Genomic DNA, 26392 nt, shown 5'->3' on the forward strand with positions numbered 1-26392 from the left:
ATCAGGTCACCTCTCATCCTTCGATTCTCCAAGGAGAAAAGACCGAGGTCCCTCAACCTATCCTCATAAGGCATGCCACCCAATCCAGGCAACATCCTTGTAAGTCTCCTCTGCACCCTTTCTATGGCTTCCACATCCTTTCTGTAATGAGGCGACCAGAACTGGGCACAGTACTCCAGGTGGGGTCTGACAAGGGTCTTATAAAGCTGCATCATTATCCCCCGACTCCTAAACTTAATCCCTCGATTGATGAAGGCCAGCACACCATACGCCTTCTTAACCACCTCCTCCACCTGCGAGGCCGATTTAAGAGTCCTATGGACCCGGACCCCAAGGTCCTTCTGATCCTCTACACTGCTAAGAGTCTTACCCCTGATATTATACTCCTTCATCCCATTTGACCTGCCAAAATGGACCACTACACATTTATCCGGGCTGAAGTCCATCTGCCACTTCTCCGCCCAGTCTTGCATCCTATCTATGTCACTCTGCAGCTTCTGACATCCCTCCAAACTTTCCACAACACCACCAACCTTCGTGTCGTCGGCAAACTTGCCAACCCATCCCTCCACTTCCTCATCCAGGTCATTTACAAAGATGACAAACAGCAAGGGTCCCAGAACAGATCCCTGGGGCACTCCACTGGTGACCAACCTCCATTCAGAAAAAGACCCATCTGCAACCACTCTCTGCCTTCTGCAGGCAAGCCAGTTCTGGATCCATAGCGCTACAGCCCCTTGGATCCCATGCCCTCTCACTTTCTCAAGAAGTCTTGCATGGGGACCTTATTGAACGCCTTGCTCAAGTCCATGTAAACCACATCTACCGCTTTTCCTTCGTCAATGTGTTTAGTCACATTTTCAAAGAACTCCACCAGGCTCGTAAGGCACGGTTTGCCTTTGACAAAGCCGTGCTGACTACTTTTGACCATATTAAACCTCTCTAAATGTTCATAAATCCTGTCCCTCAGGATGTTCTCCATCAACTTTCCAACCACTGAGGTTGGACTCACCGGTCGGTGATTTCCTGGGCTATCCCTTTCCCTTTCTTGAATATAGGAACCACATCCGTAATCCTCCAATCCTCCAGAACCTCTCCCGTCTCCATCGACGACGCAAAGGTCATCGCCAGAGGCTCTGCAATCTCTTCCCTCGCCTCCCACAGTAACCTGGGGTACATCCCATCCGGACCCGGCGACTTATCTATCCTGATGCTATTCAAAATTTCCAACACATCCTCTTTCTTAATGTCCACAAACTCAATCTTTTCAGTCGGCCGCAATCCTGTCGGACAACCACCCAGGTCTTTTTCCACCGTGAATACCGAGGTATTCGTTAAGCACCTCTGCTATTTTTTACGGTTCTGTACAGACTGTACAGGGCGGCACGGTAGCACAGTGGTTCGCACTGCTGCTTCACAGCTCCAGGGTCCAGGGTTCGATTCCCGGCTCGGGTCACTGTCTGTGTGGAGTTTGCACATTCTCCTCGTGTCTGCGTGGGTTTCCTCCGGGTGCTCCGGTTTCCTCCCACAGTCCAAAGATGTGCGGGTTAGGTTGATTGGCCAGGTTAAAAATTGCCCCTTAGAGTCCAGAGATGCGTAGGTTAGAGGAATTAGCGGGTAAAATATGTGGGGGTAGGGCCTGGGTGGGATTGTGGTCGGTGCAGACTCGATGGGCCGAATGGCCTCCTTCTGCACTGTAGGATTTCTATGATGATCCACAGTATTTTGCTTTTAGCTTAAGTTCTTGCCATCTGGGAGGACGTAGTCATTAAATAGTTAAGAAAGGTGGCAGCAATTATCTACTATTTAAAACATTTCAGGGTTGTCAGTACTGTGAAGAAAGTCTTACTAATAAGAGTTAGGTGTCTGACTGTCCAAGGATGCTGCTCACATTCGGTGTCTGTTTTGTTTTAAAAGTCAAACAAAGAACCGGTTCAAGGCCCTTTTAAAGAATAATAGTTTCACTCTCATTGTTGTTCCCTCTTGATAGCAAAAAAGGCTCATACAACACATAATTTTTAATGAGAATTGTCTGGTCTCATGTTGATCATTTAAGTCGATCAATAGAGTCAGTCACTGAAGATGTCTGTGTTGTTGATCTTTCCTGTTTCAACACGAGAGACACCGCCTTTAATAACTGGTACTAATGGTTTTTAGGATGTGCGTAACTAGTTCCTATGTGTGTGTGAAAACAACTTGAGAAGACTGTGATAAGGATATAGCATGGCTTAACGGGAACGTCACTTGTACTTTATTTATGTAACAGGTTGTGAAGTTAGTGCTTGTAAAATTATTTTAAAAATTGGAAAATGCTAAGAGTTGTAAAATTTCATGGTTCTGTTTCAAAAATTGTGTTTTTAAAAGAGATGCAGGTGCAAAATGCTGTACACGGAGAGTGTAGAGTGAAACATTGTATTGCGAGCCTAGGCAGTAGTGCTGCCAAGACAACAGGTTGTTTTTGAAGTTAAAATTTGGCATTTGGAAAACAGCAGCTTATCAGATTTGAATTTGATGTTTTGATAACCTGTGAAGCAATCCTATTGTGGGGATGTTGTTATGTTATCAGGGGTATAAAAGATGGGAGCAGTGGCACAAACGGTAGAAGAACGCCTGCCACATGCCGAGTAACAGCTTAGTTCAGCTCTCAGAGAGAGACAAAGAGAGAGAGAGAGAGACTTGCTGGATCTCTCATAGCTGCATTTATGTCTTAAAAGAAAGCCTAATCTCAATTGCAAAGGTACCGACAGAAGAAATCAGCAAATAAGACAGAAGATTCCAGAAGATAAAAAAGACTGGATGTATTTTGAGAGTAACTAGAAATTGTATTTTTTTTTGTTAACTGTGTTGTTTGCGATAAGCCTTTTGCGACATCTGTGTTGGGGGTTGGATGGATTGGCCATGCTAAGTCACCCCTTAGTATCAAGGGGACTAGCTAGGGTAAATACATGGGGTTATGGGGTAGGGCCTGGGCAGGATTGTGATCGGTGCAGATTCGATGGGCTGAATGGCCTCCTTCTGCACTGTAGGATGCTATGATGACATGTAATGGAGCTGTTTGGTGTTCAGCCTTTTAGTTTATTACAACTTCGTTTCCTTTTAGTAGCCAGACCAATTCACAGAGTCTTTCAAACAGCTGTTTATTCAAGCTATATAGCAAGGGCCCTGGAATGCCAGCTAGTACAGAGTACAGATATACACAAGCAGATATACTTTCAGATTTAATTATGAGTAATTAACATAGACCAATCAAGGTACAGGAGTTATCTCTCTTCAGTTGCAGCGATTGATTAGGGTTACATCATGCATAAGGTAGAAATTTTAAAACCAATCACAGCCATTGCATGCTTTCTTGCTTAATTATACTGTCCAATCAGTACAAAAGGTTTGATCCTGTTAGCTAACTATGGTTACAAGATATACTTGACACCCCAGCTTGTTTCTAGGTTTGTAGTTATCAGTTACCTCTCCCATGTCCAGATGTCTGATTTAATGGACTCTCTCAAGCTGAGCCATAGATAGATAAATAAACTGACACCCCACAGAGTTTCGCTCCCTATTTCATCTGTAGTCCCTATCTATTGCTTGAATAAGCATACATTGTTTTCCTTTGCCGGGGAATTAACAGCCCACAGCTTGGTGCCCTGATATACCATCATGCAATTAAACTGTATATCCTTACTGTGCTTGACTGAATCTTTTCACCCTTTCACTGAGTATGATTATCCACATGGAGTATGATTATTAAAAGAGCGACGATCCCCCTTCAGGACATGATAGAAATCTTTAAAATTATGAATTATAAAATGAAGAATTGGAGTTAAATGAAGAGATGATGTTCCCACTTTCGTGGGGAATGCAAAACTAGGGGTCAGAAATATAAGTTGGTCAATAATAAATCCAATGAGGAATTCAGGAGAAAATTCTTTCCCAACAGAATGATCAGAATTTGGAATTTGCTCCCACAACGAATGGTTGAGGTAAATAGTTTTGATATATTTGATGGGAAGTCAGGTAAGTAGATGAGGGAGAAAGGAATTGAAGGATCTGCCAATGGAGTGAGATAAAATAGACAGGGAAAAAGCTCATGTGCAGCATGGACACCAGTAGAAAACAGATAGGCCGAATGATCTGTTTCTGCGCTTGAACAACTTCTTAAGAATTTGCTTTTGAATGAAAACAAAATTGCTGGAAATACTCAGCAGGTCAGACATCATCTGTGGAGAGAAAAAGACTTAATGTTTCAGCTTGAGATGATATTTAATCAGAAACTAGGTCAGATGTTGGATGGCTCCTCTGTCACAGAATATACCATCCGTTTCCACAAGCATGGCTCCTGCTCACTCATATCATCAATACCACTGCTCTCAGAGGCACTGTCCTAAACCCCCCCAACACTACTTTTACCATGTCTCCTTGCCCCCTGCTCCCACTCTTCAGCTGAACTTATTCCATTTCCACAGAGTAAGTCACTCTGGAGTCAAGCACTTCCCGAACGCAGGTTGCACCCTGAGCACAGAGTCACTTCCCAGTTCAGGATCACTCCCTGAGTCAAAGTAACTATTTAAACATTATTGCAATCTCCCCACCCACTTCTTCAACCCCTCCTAACCCCCCTTTTCTGTGCCCTCTCTTTGCTGTGCTGACTCTCTCTTGTGTCTCCCTCTTTCGACTGTGCTCTGTCTTCCTGAGCCTCCTCTCCCCAGTATCACTTCTCCATGTGCCCTCCTCTCCCGTGTGCCCCCTCCATTGGATCCCAACAGTACAAAAGGAGGGCATTCAGCCCATTAAATCTGCACCAACTATCCAGAAGAGTATCTTACACAGGCCCACCCACACGCTCTGTCCCTGTAAACCTGCACATTTACCATGGTTAATCCACCTAATCTAAACATCTGTGGAGAATAAGGGACAATTTAACATTGGCCAATCCACCGAATTTGTATATCTGGACTGTGGGAGGAAACCAATTCAGACGTGGGAGAATGTGCAAACTCCACACAGTCACCCATGGCCAGAATTGATCCCGGATCCCTGGCAATGTGAGGGAGCACAGTGCATTCAATGTACTGTCTCTCTTCTGTGTCTCACTCTTTCTCCTCTGCACCCTCTCCTCTGTTACTCCCTCTGCCATTTTACCCATGTACCTGCTCTGCCACATGCCTGTCTGCCTGCCACATACACCACAACCATGATCATTGCTCCTTTGTCACTTTCTCCTGTATCCCTTTCTCCTGTACCTGTGCTGATCCCACCACTGCACATCATCACTTGCTTTGTACGTTGTGGGTCTTCCTCTTCCGATCTGCTGTCAAACACATTCAAGACCACACATCCCACACTGATTTTGTCAGTTTGAAAGCCTCCAAGGATGAAGAATGCTACTCCCACTCTAGAAATCTCTGTCAAACATTTACAAGGGGGAATCATAGAATCCTACAGTGCAGAAGGAGGCCAGTCGGCCCATCGACTCTGCACTGACCACAATCTCACCTAGGCCCGATCCCCATGTATTTACCCTAGCTAGTCCCCCTGATACTAAGGGGCAATTTAGCATGGCCAATCCAGCTAACCTGCAAATTTTTGGACCTAAGACAGCAGTTGCAATAAGTGAGATTTTATTCAGATAGGACAATGACAAGTTTAAATCCCCACCTGATCTGCTGCTCAAAATCACCTCCATTTCACTGGTCAGTTTCCCAAACTTCAGGAAACTCATGTTACTCCAGAAGTGTTAGATTTGTTTGTGGGAGAGCACTTTAGAGATAGTGACCACAGTTCGGTGTCTTTCACTATTGCATTGGAGAGGGATAGGGCCATATGGCAGGGCAAGGTTTATAATTCGGGGAGGGGTAATTATGATGCGATTAGGCGGGAATTAGGGAGCATAAGATGGGAACAGAAACTGTCAGGGAAAGGCACAAATGAAAAGTGGAGCTTGTTCAAGGAACAAATACTGCGTGTCCTTGATTAGTATGTCCCTGTCAGGCAGGGAGGGAATGGACGAATGAGAGAACCATGGTTCACAAAAGAGGTGGAATATCTTGTCAAGAGGAAAAGGGAAGCATATGTAAGGATGAGAAAACAAGGTTCAATTGGGTCGCTTGAGGGTTACAAGGTAGCAAGGAATGAGCTAAAAAAGGGCTTAGGAGAGCTAGGAGGGGGCATGAGAAGTCCTTGGTGGGTTGGATCAAGGGAAACCCCAAGGCTTTTTACTCTTATGTGAGAAGTAAAAGAATGACCAGGGTGAGGTTAGGGCCGGTCAAGGACAGTAGTGGGAACTTGTGCATGGAGTCAGAAGAGATAGGAGAGGTGATGAATGAATACTTTTCTTCAGTGTTCACCAAGGAGAGGGGCCATGTTTTTGAGGATGAGAGTGTGATACAGGCTCATAGGCTGGAGGAAATAGATGTTCTGAGGGAAGATGTATTAGCAATTTTGAAAACTCTGAGGGTTGATAAGTCCCCTGGGCCAGGTGGGATATATCCTCGGATTCTTTGGGAGGCAAGGGATGAGATTGCAGAGCCTTTGGCTTTGATCTTTGGGTCCTCACTGTCCACGGGGATAGTGCCAGAGGACTGGAGAGTGGCGAATGTTGTTCCTCTGATCAAGAAAGGAAATAGGAGTAACCCTGGTAAATATAGGCCAGTTAGTCTTACTTTGGTGGTCGGTAAGTTAATGGAAAAGGTCCTGAGGGATAGGATTTATGACCATTTGGAAAGATGCAGCTTAATCCGGGATAGTCAACATGGATTCGTGAAGGGTAAGTCTTGCCTCACAAATTTGATTGAATTCTTTGAGGAAGTAACCAGGTGTGTAGATGAAGATAGAGCAGTTGATGTCGTATACATGGCGTTTGATAAGGTTCCCCATGGTCGGCTCATGAAGAAAGTAAGGAGGTGTGGGATAGAAGGAGATTTGGCTGATTGGATAAGTAACTGGCTATCTCATAGAAGAGATGGTGCTGGTGAATGGAAAATTTTCAGACTAGAGACCACTTACCAGCGGTGTAACTCAGGGATCAGTTTTGGGTCCTCTGCTATTTGTGATTTTTATCAATGACTAGGAGACGGGGGGTTAAGGGTGGGTCAGTAGATTTGCTGATGACACCAAGATTGGTGGAGTAGTGGATGAGGTGGAGGGCTGTTGTCGGCTGCAAAGAGACATTGATAGGATGCAGAGCTGGGCCGAAAAATGGCAGATGGAATTTAACCCTGATAAGTGCGAGGTGATTCATTTTGGTCGGACAAATTTGAATGCGGATTACAGGGTCAACGGCAAGGTTGTGAGGAGTGTGGAGGAACAGAGAGATCTTGGGGTTCATATCCACAGATCTCTGAAGGTTGCCACTTAAGTGGATAGAGCCGTGAAGAAAGCCTATAGTATGATTGCGTTTATTAACAGGTAGTTTGAGTTTAAGAGCCGTGGGGTTATGATGTAACTGTACAGGACCTTGGTGAGACCACATTTGGAATATTGTGTGCAGTTCTGGACCAGAGTCCTAGCGAATCGTATGACTAGGGCTGTAGATCGGGCTTTAAACTAATTTATGGGGGGGAGGGTGCAGAGGTAAGAGGAATTACGAAATCAATGGTCGAGGAGAGGGAGCGAGTGCAAGTGAATGAGGGCATTCAAGTAGTTAAAGGAGTAGAGGCATGAAGCATTCGGAACAAAGTTAATGGGTTGATGGTGCAAATCAACACAATTGGGTATGATCTAGTGGCCATTACAGAAACGTGGCTGCAGGGAGACCAGGACTGGGAGATGAATATCCAGGGGTATCAGGCATTTAGGAAGAATAGACAGGAAGGAAAAGGTGGTGGGGTAGCTCTGTTAATAAAAGATAATATCAGGGTAGCAGTGAGGGATGACATAGGCTCTAAGGAACAAAACGTGGAATCGTTATGAGTAGAGATAAGGAAGAGTAGGGGGAGAAAGACACTAGTAGGCATGGTCTATAGGCCCCCAAATGATAATGTTGAGGTGAGGAGGGCTATAAACAAGCAAATAATGGATGCGTGCAAAAACGGAACGGCAATAATCATGGGGGACTTCAACCTGCATATTGATTGGCTGACTCAAGTTGAAAGGGGTGGGATAGAGGAAGAGTTCTTAGAACGCTGTCGGGATAGTTACCTTGAACAGTATGTTACAGAACCGATGAGGGAACGAGTTATCTTAGATATGGTAATGTGTAACGAGGTAGGTAGAATTAAGGATGTTCTTGTGAAGGACCCTCTTGGGTCAAGTGATCACAATATGGTCGAATTTCTGATACAAATGGAAGAGGAGAAAGTAGGGTCCCATACCAGTGTCCTCTGTTTGAACAGAGGGAAGTACGATAGGATGAGGGCTGAATTGGCTAAGGTGGACTGGGAGAGCAGACTGGTAGGTAGGACAGCTGAGGAACAGTGGAGGATTTTTAAGCAGATCCTTTTCAGTACTCAGCAACAATATATTCCGGTGATAAAGAAGGACTGTAAGAAAAGGAATAACCAGCTGTGGACAACGAAGGAAATTAAGGAGAGTATTAAATTAAAGACCGATGCGTACAGAGTGGCCAAAAATAGTGGAGAATCTGAAGATTGGGAAAACTTTGAGAAACAACAAAGAACGACTAAGAAAGCGATAAAGAAAGGAAAGATAGGTTATGAAGCTAAGCTAGCTCTAAATATAAAAAATGATAGTAAAAGCTTTTACAAATATATAAAAAGAAATAGAGTGGCAAGAGTGAATGTTGGACCCTTGGAGGACGAGAGGGGGGATTTAATAGTGGGAAATGAGGAAATGGCTGAAACTTTAAATAAGTTTTTGTGTCGGTCTTCTCAGTGGAAGACACAAATAGTTTGCCGAATATTAACGACAGAGGGTTGGTAGGAGGAGAGGTACTCAATACAATTAATGTTACCAGGAAGGCAGTGCTTGGTAGACTAACGGGACTGAAGATGGACAAGTCCCCGGGCCCGGATGGAATGCATCCCTGGGTACTGAAAGAAATGTCAGAGGGAATAGCGGATGTGTTAGTGGTTATTTATCAAAATTCGTTGGATTCTGGGGTAGTGCTGGCGGATTGGAAAATGGCTAATGTTACGCCGCTGTTTAAAAAAGGAAATAGACAAAAGGTGGGTAACTACAGGCCGGTTAGCTTAACGTCTGTAGTTGGGAAAATGCTGGAATCCATCATTAAAGAAGAAATAGCAGGCCATCTGGATAAGAATGGTTCGATTAAGCAGACGCAGCATGGATTCATGAGGGGAACGTTGTGCTTGACGAACTTGTTGGATTTTTATGAAGATGTGACTAGTGCGGTTGACGAAGGGGAACCAGTGGATGCAGTGTTTTTGGATTTCCAAAAGGCGTTTGATAAGGTGCCTCACAAAAGGTTGCTGAAGAAGATTGGGTCACATGGAGTTGGGGGTAGGGTGTTAGCGTGGATTGGCGATTGGCTATCCGACAGGAAGCAGAGAGTCGGAATAAATGGGTGCTTTTCTGGTTGGCAGATGTTAACTAGTGGCGTGCCGCAGGGATCGGTACTGGGGCCTCAACTATTTACCATTTATATAGACGATCTGGAGGAGGGGACTGAGTGCAGGGTAACAAAGTTTGCAGACGACACAAAGATAAGTGGAAAAGTGAATCGTGTGGAGGGCATAGAAGGTCTGCAGAGAGATTTGGACAGGCTGAGTGAGTGGGCGAGGATCTGGCAGATGGAGTATAACGTTGACAAATGCGAGGTTATTCACTTTGGAGGAAATAATAGCAAATTGGATTATTATCTAAATGGAAAAAAATTACAACATGCCACTGTGCAAAGGGACCTGGGGGTCCTTGTGCATGAGACGCAAAAACCCAGTCTGCAGGTGCAACAGGTGATCAAGAAGGCAAATGGGATGTTGGCCTATATCGCAAGGGGGATAGAATATAAAAGCAGAGATGTCTTGCTGCATCTGTACAGGGCATTGGTGAGGCCGCAGTTGGAATACTGTGTGCAGTATTGGTCCCCTTATTTGCGGAAGGATATATTGGCCTTGGAGGGAGTGCAGAGAAGGTTCACCAGGTTGATACCAGAGATGAGGGGTGTTGATTATGAGGAGAGACTGAGCAGATTGGGTATGTACTCGTTGGAATTTAGAAGGCTGAGGGGGGATCTTATAGAGACCTATAAGATAATGAAGGGGCTGGATAGGGTAGAGATGGAGAGATTCTTTCCACTTAGAAAGGAAGCTAGAACTAGAGGGCACAGCCTCAAAATAAGGGGGGGTCAGTTTAGGACAGAGTTGAGGAGGAACTTCTTCTCTCAAAGGGTGGTGAATCTCTGGAATTCTCTGCCCACTGAAGTGGTGGAGGCTACCTCGTTGAATATGTTTAAATCACGGATACATGGAATCCTGATCGGTAAGGGAATTAGGGGTGATAGGGATCTGGCGGGTAAGTGGAACTGATCCACTTCAGATCAGACATGATCTTATTGAATGGCGGGGCAGGCTCGAGGGGCTAGATGGCCTACTCCTGCTCCTATTTCTTATGTTCTTATGTTCTCACTATAAGAAGGAAGTGGAAGCATTGGAAAGAGTGCAAAGGAGATTTACCAGGTTGCTGCCTGGTTTGGAGGGTAGGTCTTATGAGGAAAGGCTGAGGGAGCTCGGGCTCTTCTCTTTAGAGCGGAGGAGGATGAGAGGCAACTTAATGGATGTTTATAAGATGATGAGGGGGATAGATAGAGTGAACGTTCAGAGACTATTTCCTCGGGTGGATGTAGCTATTACTAGGGGGCATAACTATAAGGTTCACGTTGGGAGATACAGGAAGGATGTCCGAGGAAGGTTCTTTACTCAGAGTGGTTGGGGTGTGGAATGGACTGCCTGCAGTGATAGTGAAGTCGGACACTTTAGGAACGTTCAAGGGGTTATTGGATAGGCACATGGAGCACACCAGGATGATAGGGAGTGGGATAGCTTGATCTTGGTTTCGGACAAAGCTCGGCACCACATCGAGGGCCGAAGGGCCTGTCCTGTGCTGTACTGTTCTATAAATATTTGGATTGGTTGTGAGGGACGTCAATCAGAGAGCCCACTCACTCTGTCCATTCCCTCCTCTTCCTCTTTCACAGCTGCTTCACTTCCTGTCGGGGCTGAAAACCAAGTGAGGAGATGGTGAGTGAAGGAAGGAGCAGAATTTATAATAATTACATTGCATAATCTCCACATTAATGTTCAGGCAGTCTGACTATCCTGTGGGGAATCAGGTGTGGAAATGCCCCTTATGCTGTGTGAGAAGATCCAGCTGAGAGACCTGTTTACTCGGTGCTTTGTGCTGAGCTGTTTGATTGGAGCTGTGTGTTGGATATTGAGTGTGTTTATTGGAAGCATTTCCCTTCTGATTTACAGGCTGAGTTTTGTTGATGGGTCATTACTGAATATGAGAAGGTGAGGTGTAATTATCTGGGAGGGGCAGAGACACATTTATTGAAATGTCTTTTAATGCCTTCTTTAAATATTAAGAATTTTAAAATTCTGAAGTCTTTGGTCTTTCCCAAAAGCCTGGGCTTGAATTGATAGTTTTGGCCAGTGCTTTGTCTGATAGCTGAATTTGGGATGCCTGGTCTGAGTGAGTGCAGTTTACCTAATTTCCTCGGGTAAACCAGAACCTTTCAATCAGCTATACTGAAACAATATTTTCCTCAGCTTCTGGCATTTCTTGCCCACTGTAATTTCTTCTAATAATTCTGGAAAAGAAAGGGAGAAATTTCAAAACTTCCATTGAATTAATATTGGTCCTGAGTGTTTTTTAAACACATACTCTTCAGGGTAAAATTGGTCTTTGCCAGCATGACACTAACTCATAGTGAATTGATAGCCTGTTTTGCACTCCACTGGACTGTCTTTTGCATTGCCCTCATTGTGCCTGGGAAGATGTGGGTCTGGGCAGAGGAAAGAAAGTAGCCACTTTGTCTTCTGCTCACTATCCAGTGCCCTGCTGGAAACAGAGGGTGTGTAACATTTGTCGGAAAATAGAAAAGACTTAGCGGGAAAAAGCGGGAAATTGAGGAGCAAATATGTAAGGAGATTACAGATAGCTCCAAGAAAAATAGGGTGGTAATAGTCGGAGATTTTAATTTTCCCAACATTGACTGGGACAGCTATAGTATTAGAGGGTTGGGTGGAGAGAAATTTGTTGAGTGTATTCAGGAGGAATTTCTCATTTAGTATGTGGATGGCCCGATGAGAGAGGGGGCAAAACGTGACCTTCTCTTGGGAAATAAGGAAGGGCAGGTGACAGAAGTGTGAGTGAGGGATCACTTTGGGACCAGTTACCATAATTCTATTGGTGTTAAGAAAGCTATGGAGAATGATAGGTCTGTCCCAAAAGTTAATATTCTAAATTGGGGCAAGGCCAATTTTGATGGTATCAGGCAGGAACTTTCAAAAGTTAATTGGGGGAGTCTGTGGGAAGGGAAAGGGATGTCTGGTAAGTGGCATGCTTTCAAAAGTGTGTTAACCAGGGTTCAGGGTAAACACATTCCTATTAGAGTGAAGGGCATGGCTGGCAGAAGTCGGGAACCCTGGATGACTCAGGATATTGAGGCCCTGGTCAAGAAGAAGAAAGAGGCACGTGACGTGCCTAGGCAGCTGGGATCAAGTGAATCTCTTGAAGGGTATAGGGGGTGTAGGAGTAAAGTTAAGAGAGAAATCAGGGGGGCAAAAAGGGGACACAAAATTGTTTTGGCAGATAAGGCAAAGGAGAATCCAAAGAGCTTCTACAAATACATAAAGTGCAAAAGAGTAACAAGGGAGAGAGTAGGGCCTCTTCAGGATCAACAAGGTCATCTATGTGCGGATCCACAAGAGATGGGTGAGATCCTAAATGAATATTTCTCATCAGTATTTACTATTGATAAAAGCATGGATGTTAGGGAACTTGGGGAATTAAATATTGATATTAAATATCTCCATACATATTACAGAGAAGGAGGTGCTGGAAGTCTTAAAGTGCATCAAGGTTGTTAAATCTGCGGGACCTGATGAGGTATATCCCAGGATGTTGTGGGAGGCTAGGGAGGAAATTGTGGGTCCCCTTGCTGAGATATTTGAATCATCGATAGTCACGGGTGAGGTGCCTGAAGATCGGAGAGTGGCAAATGTTGTGCCTTTGTTGAAAAAGGGCTGCAGAGAAAAGCCTGGGAACTACAAGCCAGTTAGCCTCACATCTGTGGTGGGTAAATTGTTGGAAGGTATTTTGAGAGACAGGATTACAGGCATTTAGAGATGCAAGGACTGATCAGGGACAGTCAGCATGGCTTTGTGAGTGGAAAATCATGTCTCACAAATTTAATTGAGTTTTTTGAAGGGCTAACCAAGAAGATAGATGAGGGCAGTGCAGTTGATGTTGTCTACATGGACTTTAGCAAGGCCTTTGACAAGGTACCGCATGGTAGGTTGTTGCATAAAGTTAAATCTCTCGGGATCCAGGGTGAGGTATCTAAATGGATACAAAATTGGCTTCTTGACAGAAGCCAGAGGGTGGTTGTTTTTCAAACTGGAGGCCTGTGACCAGCGGTGTGCCTCAGGGATCAGTGCTGGGCCACTGTTATTTTTCATTTATATTAATGATTTGGATGAGAATATAGGGGGCGTGGTTAGTAAGTTTGCAGATGACATCAAAATTGGTGGCATAGTGGACAGTGAGGAAGGTTATCTCCAATTGCAGCGGGATCTTGATCAATTGGGTCAGTGGGTTGACGAATGGCAGATGGAGTTTAATTTAGACAAATGCGAGGTAATGCATTTTGGTAGATTGAACCAGGGCAGGACTCACTCAGTTAATGGTAGGGCGTTGGGGAGAGTTACAGAACAAAGAGATCTCGGGGTACATGTTCATAGCTCCTTGAAAGTGGAGTCACAGGTGGACTGAGTGGTGAAGAAGGCATTCGGCATGCTTGGTTTCATTGGTCAGAACATTGAATACAGGAGTTGGGACGTCTTGTTGAAGTTGTACAAGACATTGGTAAGGCCACACTTGGAATACTGTGTGCAATTCTGGTCACCCTCTTATAGAAAGGATATTATTAAACTAGAAAAAGTGCAGAAAAGATTTACTAGGATGCGACTGGAACTTTTTTCTCTGGAGCGTAGGAGGCTGAGGGGTGACCTTATAGAGATCTATAAAATAATGAGGGGCATAGACAAGGTAGACAGTCAATATATTTTCCCAAAGGTAGGGGAGTCTAAAACTGGAGGGCATAGGTTTAAGGTGGAGAGGGGAGAGATCCAAAAGTGTCCAGAGGGGCAATTTTTTCACACACAGGGTGGTGAGTGTCTGGAACAAGCTGCCAGAGGTAGTAGTAGAGGCGGGTATAATTTTATATTTTATAAAGCATTTAGATAGTTACATGGGTACGAAGGGTATAGAGGGATCTGGGCCAAATGCGGGCAATTGGGATTAGTTTAGGGGTTTAAAAAAAAAGGGCGGCATGGACAAGTTGGGCCGAAGGGCCTGTTTCCATGCTGTAAACCTCTATGATTCTGTGACTTGCACCTGATACCCACACAGGGGAATAGCAGATTGGAGTTCACTGTGAAACAGACTCGAACTGAGGAGGTGGCAGTGGTATCATCACTGGGCCAATAATATCAGGGAATTGGGTATAAATCTGGGGACTTGGGAATCAGAACATGTTACAGCAGTTGGTGGAATTTAAATTGTATAAATAACTATTCACACTGCAGTGAACTCAGACTTGACATCAACCGAGGCACTGGAACGACAATGGTAAACCCAGTCTGCCGGCCCTGGGAATTTCTCCTTACCAACATCTGGAGGCTTGTTGCAAAATTGGTAGAGTTTTTTTTAAAGTTTATTCGTCACAAGTATTTTTAATGAAGTTGAATTTCATGTGAAAATCCCTTAGTTCGCAGACTCCAGCACCTGTTCAGGTACACTGAGGGAGAATTTAGCATGGCCAATGCATCTAACCAGCATGTCTTTCAGACTGTGGGATGAAAGCGGAGCACCTGGAGGAAACCCACGCAGACATGAGGAGAATTTGCAAACTCCACCCAGACAGTGACCCAAGCTGGGAATTGAACCCAGGTCCCTGGCATTGTGAGGCAACATTGCTAACCACTGTGTCACCTTGCTGCCCTAGTTGTCTCACAGACTAGTCAAGCAACACCCTGACATTGTCATACTCACTGAATCATGCCTAGTTTACAATGTAAGGGTTTTAACAACACCAGGTTAAAGTCCAACAGGTTTATTTGGTAGCAAATGCCATTAGCTTTCTTGCTACCAAATAAACCTGTTGGACTTTAACCTGGTGTTGTTAAAACTCTTACTGTGTTTACCCCAGTCAACGCCGGCATCTCCACATGTAGGTTCCAATGTCCCAGATACCACCATCACCCTCACTGGGTACATCCTGTCCCAGCAGCAGGACAGATCCACCAGAAGTTGGAGGCACAGTTGGATATGATCAGGAGGGTGTTTCCCTGCTTCTGAACCTAGGATTTCATGATTTCAGTTTAAATATGGGCAAGGAAATCTGCTGGATACCACTTACGGCAATGTCCACCTCCCTCAACTGATGAATCACTCCTTCCTCCATGTTAAACATTGACTAATTGGCAGAAGAATTGATGATGTCAAAAGCACAGAATTTACTCTGGGTGAGAATTTCAGTGTCCACCATCACTGAGAGGGGGCTCAGTAGCAGCATAAGGACCAATTGGCTGAGTCCTAAAGGCCAAAGCTGCTAGACTGGGTCTGGGGCAGGTGGTGAGGAAACCAACAAGAGGGAAAACCTAAATTCTCACTAGTCTACTTGTCAAAGATGCATTGTCCATGTTAGTGTTGGTGGAAGTCACAGTCTTGTGGAGACAAAGTCCCCATATCATATTGAGGATACCCTCCGTCATATGATACTGTGATACTATCACCGTGCTAATTAAGATAGATTTCAAACAAACCCAGTAACTCAAAACTGGGCATCCATGAGGCACTGAGTCATCAGCAGCAGAATTATATTCAACCACAAACTGCAACCTCTTGGTCTGGCACATCACCCACTCTACCATTTTTATTAAGCTGGGGGATTAGCCCTTGTTCAATAAAGAGTGCAGGATAACATACCAGGAGCAGCACCAGGTGTCAACCTGATGATGCCACAACACAGGACTACTTACATACCAAACTGTCCATGCAGCAATTGATAGAGCTGAGTGATCCCACAAGCAATGGATTAGATCAGATCTAAGCTCTGCTGCCCTACACATTGCAGTCATGAATGGTGACGGACAATTAAACAACTCACTGCAGGAGGACATTTCACGTGTTTTCATCCCAATGATGGGGGAGCTCAGTTCAAGACAAGACTGAAGCATTTTCAAACATCCCCAGAAGAGCTGAGTGGATGATCCATCCTTGCCTCCTCCTGAGGTGTCCAACAACACACACGACAATCTTCAGCTAATTAAACTCACTCCACTGATATCCAAAGAACAGCAAAAGACACTGGATACTGCAAAGGCTATGAGCCCTGACAATATTCCAGCAATAGTACTGACGACCAGTGCTCTAAAACCTGCTATGCCCTCACCAAGCTGATCCAGTACAGTTACTGGCATTCACCTGGCACTGTGCAAAATTGGTCATGTATGTTCTGTCCACAAAAAGCAAGACAAATCCAACTCAGCTAATCACCATCCATCAGTCTACTCTCAATCCTTAGCAAAGGATTGGAAGAGATTATCGACAGTGCGATCAGTAACGTTCTCACTGACAGTTTATGTTCTGCCAGGATCACTCAGCTCCTGACTTCATTACTTGCTTCAAACCTGGACAAAATAACTGAATTTCAGAGGTGAGGTGACAGCAACTGTCCTTGACATCAAGGCAGCATTTGACCACATGTAGCAAAACTGGAATCAATGGGAATTGGGGAAAAGTCTCTGCTGGTTAGAGTCATATCTAGCACAAAGTAAGATAGTTGTGGCTGTTGGAGGTCAATCATTTCTGTTCTGGATCATCACTGCAGGAGTGTCTCAGGGTTATATCCTTGGTCTAAACATCTTCAGCTGCTTCATTAATGACCTTCTTTCCATCATAAGGACAAAAAAGGGAATGTTGGCTGATGACGACACAATGTTCAGCACCATTCAAAACTCCTCAGATACTGAAGCAGTCCAAGTCCAAATGCAGCAAGACCTGGACAATATCCAGGTCACGGCACGTAACATTCGTGTCACACAAGTGTCAGGCAATGATCATCTCTAACAACAAAGAAGCTAACCATCATCCCTTGATATTCAATGGCATTGCCATCACTGATTTAAAAGAAAACGCCGGGGAATTAGGTGTCCAATTATTACTCATTGTGACCATCAGCAAAGTGATGGAAGGGGTCATCGATAGTGCCATCAAGCAGTGCTCAGGCTGCTAGATGGCACTATGAAAAACAACCTGCTCCCTGATGCTCAGTTGGGTTCCACCAGGAGTATGCAGCTCTTGACCTCATTGCAATCTTTGTCTAAATGTGGACAAAGGTGGGGATTAGCTGCCTTCTTGAACCGTTACAGTCCATTTGGTACACCCATAGGGCTGTTAGGGAGGGAGTTCCAGGAATTTGACTTGGAGACAGTGAGGAACAGTAATATATTTCCAAGTTAGGATGGTGAGTGACTTGGTGGTGACTCCAGGTGGTACTGTTTCCAGGTACCTGCTGCTTTTGTCTTTCTAGATGATAACGGTCATGGATTTGGAAGGTGTTGCCTAAGGAACCTTGGTGAGTTCCTGCAGTGCATTTGTAGATGGTACAATCAGCTGCAGCTTGTTCATCGGTAGTGGAGGGATTGAATGTTTGTGGAAGGAGTAGCAATCAAGCAGGCTGCTGTGTCCCAGATCATGCCAAACTTTTTGAATGTTTTTTAGAGCTGCACTCACCCAGACAAGTGGGGAATATTCCATTACGCTCCTGACTTGTGACTTGTAGAAAGTGGACAGACTTTTCCGAGTCAAGAAGTGAGTTACTAGCTGCAGGATTCCTAGCCTTTGACATGCTCTGTTAGCCACAGTATTTATATGGCTAGTCCAGTTCAATTTCTGGTCAGTGGTAACCCCTGGGATGCTGATAGTGAGGGATTCAACAATGGTAATGCCACTGAATGTCAAGGGATGATGGTTAGATCTTCTCTTGTTGGAGATGTTCATTGCCTGACACCGGTATGGCGCAAATGTTATTGCCACTTGTAAGCCCAAGCTGGTAGATCTACACCAATCCCACAATCAACACGCCAGATCTGTGCTCTGTAAATATCCAGTTGTGAATAGTGGTGGACAATGGAGGATGAGGGTAGACATATGTCCCTATCCTCAATGATGGAGAAACCCAGCACATCAGTGCAAAAAGTAACACTAAAACATTTGTTCTTCAGCCAGAAATGCTCAGTTGATGATCCACCTTGACTTCCTTCTGAAGTCCCCAGCATCACAGATGCCAGTCTTCTGTCAATTTGATTCACTGCACTGTGATATCAAGAAGGCAGCTCATGACTGGTTGGGTGTTGTTGTAGCTGCACTCATGAATGGAGAGTATTCTGTCACACTGCTGACTTGTGCCTTGTGGATGGTTGATAGGCTTTGTGAAGTCAGGAAGTGAATTAGACACAATTCTCCAGTTCAGTTTCTGGTCAGTGGTAACCCCAGGATGTTGATAGAGGGGGATTCAGCGATGACAATGCCATTGCATGTCAAGGGCCAGTTGTTGAATTCTCTTGTTGGAGATGGTCATTGCCTGGCACTTGTGTGGAACAAACATGCTGGAACTGAGATGATTGACCTCCAACAATTGTAAACATCTTCCTTTTGTGCTCCAACCAGTGGAGAGTTTCCCTCCGATTCCCATTGATCCCAGATTTTCTCAGGCTCCGTGATGCCATACTTGGTCAAATGCAACATTGATGTCATGGGTATCATTCTCCCCTCACCTCTGGAGTACAGCTTGTTTGGACTAAGGCTCTAATGAGGTTAAGAGTTGATGAGTGACCCTGGTGCACCCAAATTGAGCATCAATGAGGCAGTTGTTTCTGAGTGCGTGCTGCTTGATCGATGACCCCTTCCATCACTTTGCTGACAGTTGAGGGTGGATTACATAATTGGCCAGGTTGGAGTTTTTGGAGTTGGAGTTCTGCTTTTTGTGTACAGGACATACCTGTGCAATTTTCCACATTGCTGGGTAGATGTCAGTGCTGTCTCTGAACTGGAACAGCTTGGATAGGGGTGTGGCAAGTTCTGGTGCACAAATCTTCAGGAATATTGTCAGGGCCCATAGCCTTTACAGTATCCAATGTCTTCAGTCATTTCTTGATATTACATGGAACAAATCAAATTGGCTGAAGACTGGCATCTGTGATGTTGGGGTCCTCAGGAAGAGGCTTAGATGGATCAATCACTCAGCACATTGGGCTGAAAGTATTTGCAAAGGTTTCAGCCTTTTTTCACTGATGTTCCGGACTCCCCCATGATTAAGGATGAAAGTATTTGTCCAGTCACATCTTCCAATGAGTTGTTTAATTGTCCACCACCATTCACAACTGGATGTGGCATGACTGCAGAGCTCAGATCTGATCCATTGGTTGTGGAATTGTTGAATGTCCCATGATCAACATCCTGGCAGTTATCATTGACCAGAAACTGAACTAGAGCAGTCATATAAATACTGTGGCTACTAGAGCAGGTTAGAGCCTGAATCGTGTGGAAGTAACTCGCTTCCTGACTCCCAAAACCTGTCCACCATTTACTAAGCACAAGTTAGGAGTGTGATGGAATATCTCCACTTGCCTGGATTTGTGCAGCTCCAACTTGGGAAGCTTTGTCCAAGACAAAGCTGCCGGCTTGATTGGCCCCCTACCCACCACCTTAATTAATCATTCTTCCACTTCCGACACACAGTGGCAGCTGTGTACCATCAGCAAGATTCACAGCAGTAACTCACCAAGGCTCCTTTAACAGCTCCTTCTAAACCCATGACCACTACCTTCTAGAAGGACGAAGACAACAACTATCAGTGAGCACCACCATATGCAGGTTTCACTCCAAGTCACTCACCATCATGATTTGGAAATATATTCCATTTATTCACTCTCTGTGGCAAAATCCTGGAACTCCCTGTAGGAGTTTTTGCTGGCTTCATGCAGGAGATATCTCTTTATTAAAACAGCTCAGCACGCACAAAGAATTGATCGGAGACAGTAAATTCTGGTTTGAACACGTACTTTATTGCCCAGGCCTGGTTCCAACCGTGGAGGTAGAGCAATTTTGAGACAGCTTGAAATAATCTAGTTACATGATTAATATTTTCTGTAATAATTATACTTTTTCAGAATTTATCTGCCTGCCGACTCTGTCCATCTTAGTAGGAAGGACCAATTATGTTAATATGGGGTATTTACCTTGGCCAATTACATCCTACTCTCTGACAGCTTGAGAATTCATTGGTCCGTATAATCCTGAAACACTCACCCACTTACTTGTCTCTTAACAATTTCAATTACTTGGTAATAGAGTTCAAAGGTACCTTTCTCACTGTCTCAATTATGTAGTTCATAGAGTTTGAAAATTCATGCTCCCACTGTCTGCAAAGCACTTTTTAATCAGTAAAAATTGAATTGCCCCATTCATGTTAGTGTCTGGGAACTATACTGATAAAAACTGTGCTCTGTGGCTGTATTGTTCTTAAAGAATGTGGTTCATCTCACTTAGCTTTCATCCCATTATGTCTTGGGGCAGTCTGTATTTGGCCAAGGTGTACAGAATATTTTCAACAATACGTATTTAAAATCTCTAACAGTGGTTACATGTGTTTCTGTGCAACTGTACCTTTGTGATTCCAATTAAATCATACTTTTTCTGTACTATATTCATTTCTAAATTAGCCTACCCCTCATTTATTAGTCTTTTAGAACCAGACTATCTTTATTTCCTCTAACACTCCCTAACTCACTGTGGGTGTAACTACAACACATGGATTGCAGTGGTTTACAAATGCTGCTCACTACCACCTTCTCAAAGGCAATTAGGAATGTGCAATAAATGTTGTCTTACCCAGTGACACTCACTTCCCATGAAGGTGTTAATAAAAAGTGAAAATTCAGCCCTTTCAGGACAAAGAAGCAGTGGGAATTGGGGGAAATCATGTTTCCTTTCCCTGTTTTACAGAAGGATTGCACTATACTACACCAGAGAATACAGAGAAGATAGACACTGCAGAAAGATCCTGACCATCACCAAAGAGCAGCTGCACAACTATGGGGAGACATCCAGTTCCTTCACAGCATTGCTCAACACAGGAAATCGGTCCGGCAGGGGAGCTTTAATGTATCATCAGGTCTGAAACTGGTCAGTGTTGTGGAGCCTTCCACCAGAACCAACCTCTCTGAAGGTCTGGCTATGGGTGATTGGTTAGGATGAGGCTGGGAAGAAGTGTGAGTGAGCTCCAAGTGTGGTGAGAGCTTCAATCATTCATCAAGCCTCATGAACCACTGATGCATTCCTACAGGTAAGAGGCTGTTCAGGTTTTAGGTGTGTGAGGTCGCTGCATAGGCTCATAAGATCTCCAAACACAGGTGCATCTTTTGTCCTACCAGGAACACAACAACAGCCACATGGAAGAGAGACCATTCAAGTGTGAGGTCTGCAATCGAACGTTTACATATCCTTCAACATTCGAGAATCACCGACGCATTCACACTGGGGAGAAGCCTTTTGAATGTGATGTGTGCAAAAAGGGATTTGTGCAGTCAGCAAACTTGCTGAAACATCGGCTCATTCACACAGGGGAGAAACCATTCAAGTGTGGGCTGTGTGTCAAATCATTCTCAGACTCATCGTACCTTCGTATACATCACCGCATTCACACAGGGGAGAAACCATTCAAGTGTGATCTGTGCGACAAATCATTCTTGCAGTCATTCCTACTCCTGCGCCATCAGAGGATTCACACAGAGGAGAAAATATTCAAGTGTGAGGTGTGTGACAAATCATTCTCGCAGTCATCACGGCTCCAGCTCCATCAGAGGATTCACACAGAGCAGAAATCATTCAGGTGTGAGGTGTGTGCAAAATCTTTTTCGTCATCATCAGATCTCTGCAGACACAAACGCACTCACACAGGGGACAAACCCTTCAAGTGTGACATGTGTGACAAATCATTCTCGTCATCATCAGGTCTCTCCAGACACAAACGCACACACACAGGAGAGAAACCCTTCAAGTGTGGGCTATGTGACAAATCATTCTCGCAGTCATCAAGTGTCCTGAAACATCAGAGGATTCACACTGGGGAGAAACCCTTCACTTGTGAGGTGTGTAACAAATCATTCTCACAGTCATGGCATCTCCTGCGACATCAGAGCACTCACACAGGGGAGAAACCATTCAAGTGTGAGGTATGTGACAAATCATTCTCACAGTCTTCGGATCTCCTGCTCCATCAGAGGAGCCACACGGGAGAGAAACCATTCAGATGTGTGGTTTGTGACAAATCATTCCCATCATCGTCGGAGCTCTGCAAGCACAAACGTACTCACACAGGGGAGAAACCCTTCAAATGTGAGCAGTGTGACAAATCATTCACGCAGTCATCAAGTCTCCTTCAGCATCAGAGGATGCACACAGGGGAGAAACCCTTCAGGTGCGAGGTTTGTGACAAGTCATTCACACAGTCATGGAATCTCCTGCGACATCAGACGATTCACACTGGAGAAATCATTACGTTGTGAAGTGTACAAGAAATTGTTAGGTCACCAAGCCTCCTGCTCCATCAGAGTCGTCACACAGTGAATTAATCCTTCATGGTTTGTGTCAAGGCTCACTCCTCCAACTTCCTAAGGCAGGTTTGTCCAACTGGTGACCCATGGGCAAGATTGTGGCCTATGAATCCCCTCTATCTGGCCATATGAAGGTGGTAGCGTTTGCACGTGTGTGTGGGGTTTGTGCAAGTGTATGAGGAGGTGTACATATGCATTTGAGGAAGTAAAATGTGGAGTCAATGCTTGCATGTGAGAGGGTGGTGTACATACTTGTGTTTCTGTGTGTTTGGCTGTGTGCAACAGAAAGAGAGAGGGTGCATGAGGGAGCTGTTTGTACAACAGAGAGAGAATGGTGGTATATGTATTTGTAACAGAGGGAGGTGTGTGTATGTAGCAGAAAAAGGGATGTGCGTGAGGGGTGAGAGGGAGGGCTTCCGAGACTTGGAGTGAGTTGGACTCTCGTTTACTGATTACTCATTTTTAAAAAGTATCAATTTCTTGTTTTGACCTTTTTTTTAATGCCAGTTATTTCTCTTCAGATGTCAGGTATTTTAAAAATTAATGTTTAACTGTATCAAACTTTATTTTTCTAAAACTCAAATCAACCCCTTGAGTGAGAAAAATGTCGAAATGTGGCCCTTGTCCAGAGGATTGGATAGGAGGGAATGTTTAAACCAGATTGGTGGTGACAAAAGCATGTGGTGAATGGAGGGTCAGAGGGCAGAGAGTTGGGAATTAGAAAGCACTGTCCAACTCACCTGGGGGAAGAGTGTCTTCCAGGAGTGGAAACTGATTAGTCTGTGAACCCTTGTGACGATGGAACTCTGTAACAATTGGTCAGTTTGTGTGTTGAAAAAGAGTTCGTTTCTGTGTCACTAATTGAGACCCAGACAGAGATTTGAAAGAAATTCAGTTTGTAGCATTCTGAGTTTTCCTTGATGTGTGTGTGTGTGTGTGTTAGTGAAGTGAGGCACCTCTCAGGAGTTGATATGGAATAGAATCAGACCCAATTTATGTTGGTGACATAAATTATAGGCAGATCCTCTTCATGTGATGGGTGTTTGACTAATACCGTGGGCAATGTTTGTACTCTCCTGTCTGGGAGGACTACTATCATGAGTATGGTGAAGTAGTAGTCTCTTGTTAGGAAGATGAAATTTAATGAAAATTAAAGAATTGGATAAAAAAGAAACTGATAGGCATTTAAATGCACTGAGCACTTATGATATACAGATGTCGCATTGCGGAAGGGGGGCTTATATTTACTTCAGCAAAGTGGAGACCAGTAGTCTAGTTACTGAAGTCACAGCCATATCCAGTTGCAAACACAGCTCTCTCAGAAAAACAAATTTTTGTGCCAAAGATTCTGTCTGTGTTAGATCCCCGAGGTTCGACACCGAAGCGTTTCCCAAAAGAAACGTTCTGTGTGGTAATTATTGCTGGATTCTGCTCAGAGTGTTAAAACCTATGGGATGTTGTTCTGGGGAAGGTGAATTCCTGGAGTTACTGAAATAGATAAGATTTGAATGCGGGTAGTTAAAGTATGCTGTCTGGGTAACGATTATGGTAGTTAATTGTAAATTTTGTTTTGTCCTGTTGCCTTTCTTGTTGTGTATTTTACAGTTTAATAAATATTTTGTAATTTTAATATTTACACAGACTGAATATTTCCTCACTGGGTTTCATCTCTTCCCTCACTTTATATCAAGCTGCAAAATAAACAGTTAAGAACCAGCGTTCCAAGTTTCTTTTCTCTGATTTGGGACACCCTCACATTTAAACTCAGCAAGGTTCTTAACTCTCTTCAGACCTAGTTTCCCCAGCCCAGCAGACCTGGGCGTAATAGCCGAAATCTTCCAAGATCCACTCAATATTCTAGGAAAGGTCCTGAGTTACTTCCAAATGCTTTGCTATTTTGGTTGATTCATATTTTCCGGTAAGTGGAATTTTGTGTGCAGTTTGTTTGATGTTTTATCAATCTTCTGTATAGATGTATAACTGATGACAAATTATTTTTTGAAGCTTACCCCAATCTACCTGATGTCAATCTGTTGTATTCCAATTTACTGAAATACTCAGGAGCCTACAGTAAGAATCCTGTACACAATATATTGGTCAATGTCACTGTGGGCTGCCATACTTCCTCCATCGATGGGTTTATAATTTCCATTTCACAGGAAGCAGAACATTTCCTGAAGAAATAAGGACTTGCACTTTTATATAAACTTCCACAAACTCCAGGCATTCAAAAACACCTTTCAGTTAATGGCATGCAATTTATAGTAATGTTGGAAATGTGGCAGCCAATGAGTGCACAGCAAGCTCCCATGTGATAATCCTCAGATATTCTGTTTTTATTCTGTTGATTACAGGATCCATATTGACCAGGACGTTAGGGTTAACTCCCCTGCTCTTCTACAATGTAGTGGCATGGGATCTTTTCACCTGAAAGGGCAGACATGGTCTTGATTTAACTCATTTAACAATGCAGCACTTGCTCAGTATTACACATGAGTGTCAACCTCAGTGCTCAATTGTCTGGAGTGAGACTTGAACCTACAACCTTCTGACACAGAGACAAGAGTACTAACTAAGCCGAGGTGACAACTTAACATTTCTGTTGTATTAGATTCAGTTTCTAAGGGGTTAAATCCCAAGGCTGTGGACAAAGTGCTTTTCCCATTGTAAACTGGCAGTTTGATTTGATTTAAAATGGTAAGTAGTTTGAGTTGCAGGTGTCAGTGTTGTCTTTGTGTCTGGGTTGCTGAAGCTATGAAGTCCCTTGGTTCTAGGAGAAGTGGAACTGATGGAGAAAAGTGGATAGACTCCAGGAATGAGAAACAATTTACAGACTTGGTGCCAATAGAGGAAAAACCCAAACATCCTAAATCCCACTGACTCAAACAGAGCTACACTCTAGAACTCTTGAGTCCTCTGTCCAAAGGCAAGTCCGACCCACATTGTCACGAGCTCCACCACAGGAATAGCGAGGAGGTAGATTCCAAACCCACCCCAGCAGGAACAGGGATTGAACTCCATGCTTTTGGAACCAATCTGATCCACACCAGCCATCCTGGCAACTGAGCCAACAGGCCTCCCAATGAGTCTGAGATGCTGTGACAACATCCACCTTTACAGCATGTTGTAGCCTGAAGCTCTGGATAATGGAAAAGATTGCAAAAATGGGAAGGCAGATTATTATTTGGGCGTAAATTGAAGTGGAACTTAACGAGGCCTTGGCGTCCTTGTACATCAGTCACTGAAAGTAAGCACGCAGGTACAGTCCCCCAGTGACTGCCCCATTCCCCAGTCACTACTCATGGGGTCACAGCATGCCACCCTTTGTTCCATGTTCCAACTGTGCAGTGACCCCTCCCTCCTGTTTCTCTCTCCTGTGCAGGTGCTGATCCCACCACTGCACATCATCGCTGCCTTGGATGATGTGGGTCTTCCTCTTTTGATCTGCTGTCAAACACATCCCACACTGGTGCCCCAAGGCCTGTTTCACTGATATCGCAGTGCAGGTAACTTCATTGCAGTGTTAATGTAAGCCTTACTTGTGACTAATAAATAAACTTTACTTTAAAAAGGGT

At 44.2% G+C, this 26392-nt stretch overlaps 1 protein-coding gene across 1 annotated transcript; it reads left to right on the plus strand.

Annotated features, from left to right (window-relative positions):
• Window positions 1-11119: 11119 nt before the first annotated feature.
• Window positions 11120-24512, plus strand: LOC144497085 (uncharacterized). The gene is made up of 2 exons (XM_078217843.1): window positions 11120-11150; window positions 21208-24512. Exon 2 carries the CDS (start codon window positions 21654-21656, stop codon window positions 22767-22769), a length of 1116 nt encoding a protein of 371 aa, XP_078073969.1. The 5' UTR covers window positions 11120-11150; window positions 21208-21653; the 3' UTR covers window positions 22770-24512.
• The last annotated feature ends 1880 nt before the right edge of the window (window positions 24513-26392 follow it).

Source organism: Mustelus asterias, chromosome 8, assembly GCF_964213995.1.
Source record: "Mustelus asterias chromosome 8, sMusAst1.hap1.1, whole genome shotgun sequence".
Taxonomy (NCBI): domain Eukaryota; kingdom Metazoa; phylum Chordata; class Chondrichthyes; order Carcharhiniformes; family Triakidae; genus Mustelus; species Mustelus asterias.

Coding starts and splice junctions, on each gene's coding strand:
- LOC144497085 (XM_078217843.1), top strand. CDS start 21,654: ATGGAAGAGAGACCATTCAAGTGTGAGGTCTGCAATCGAACGTTTACA.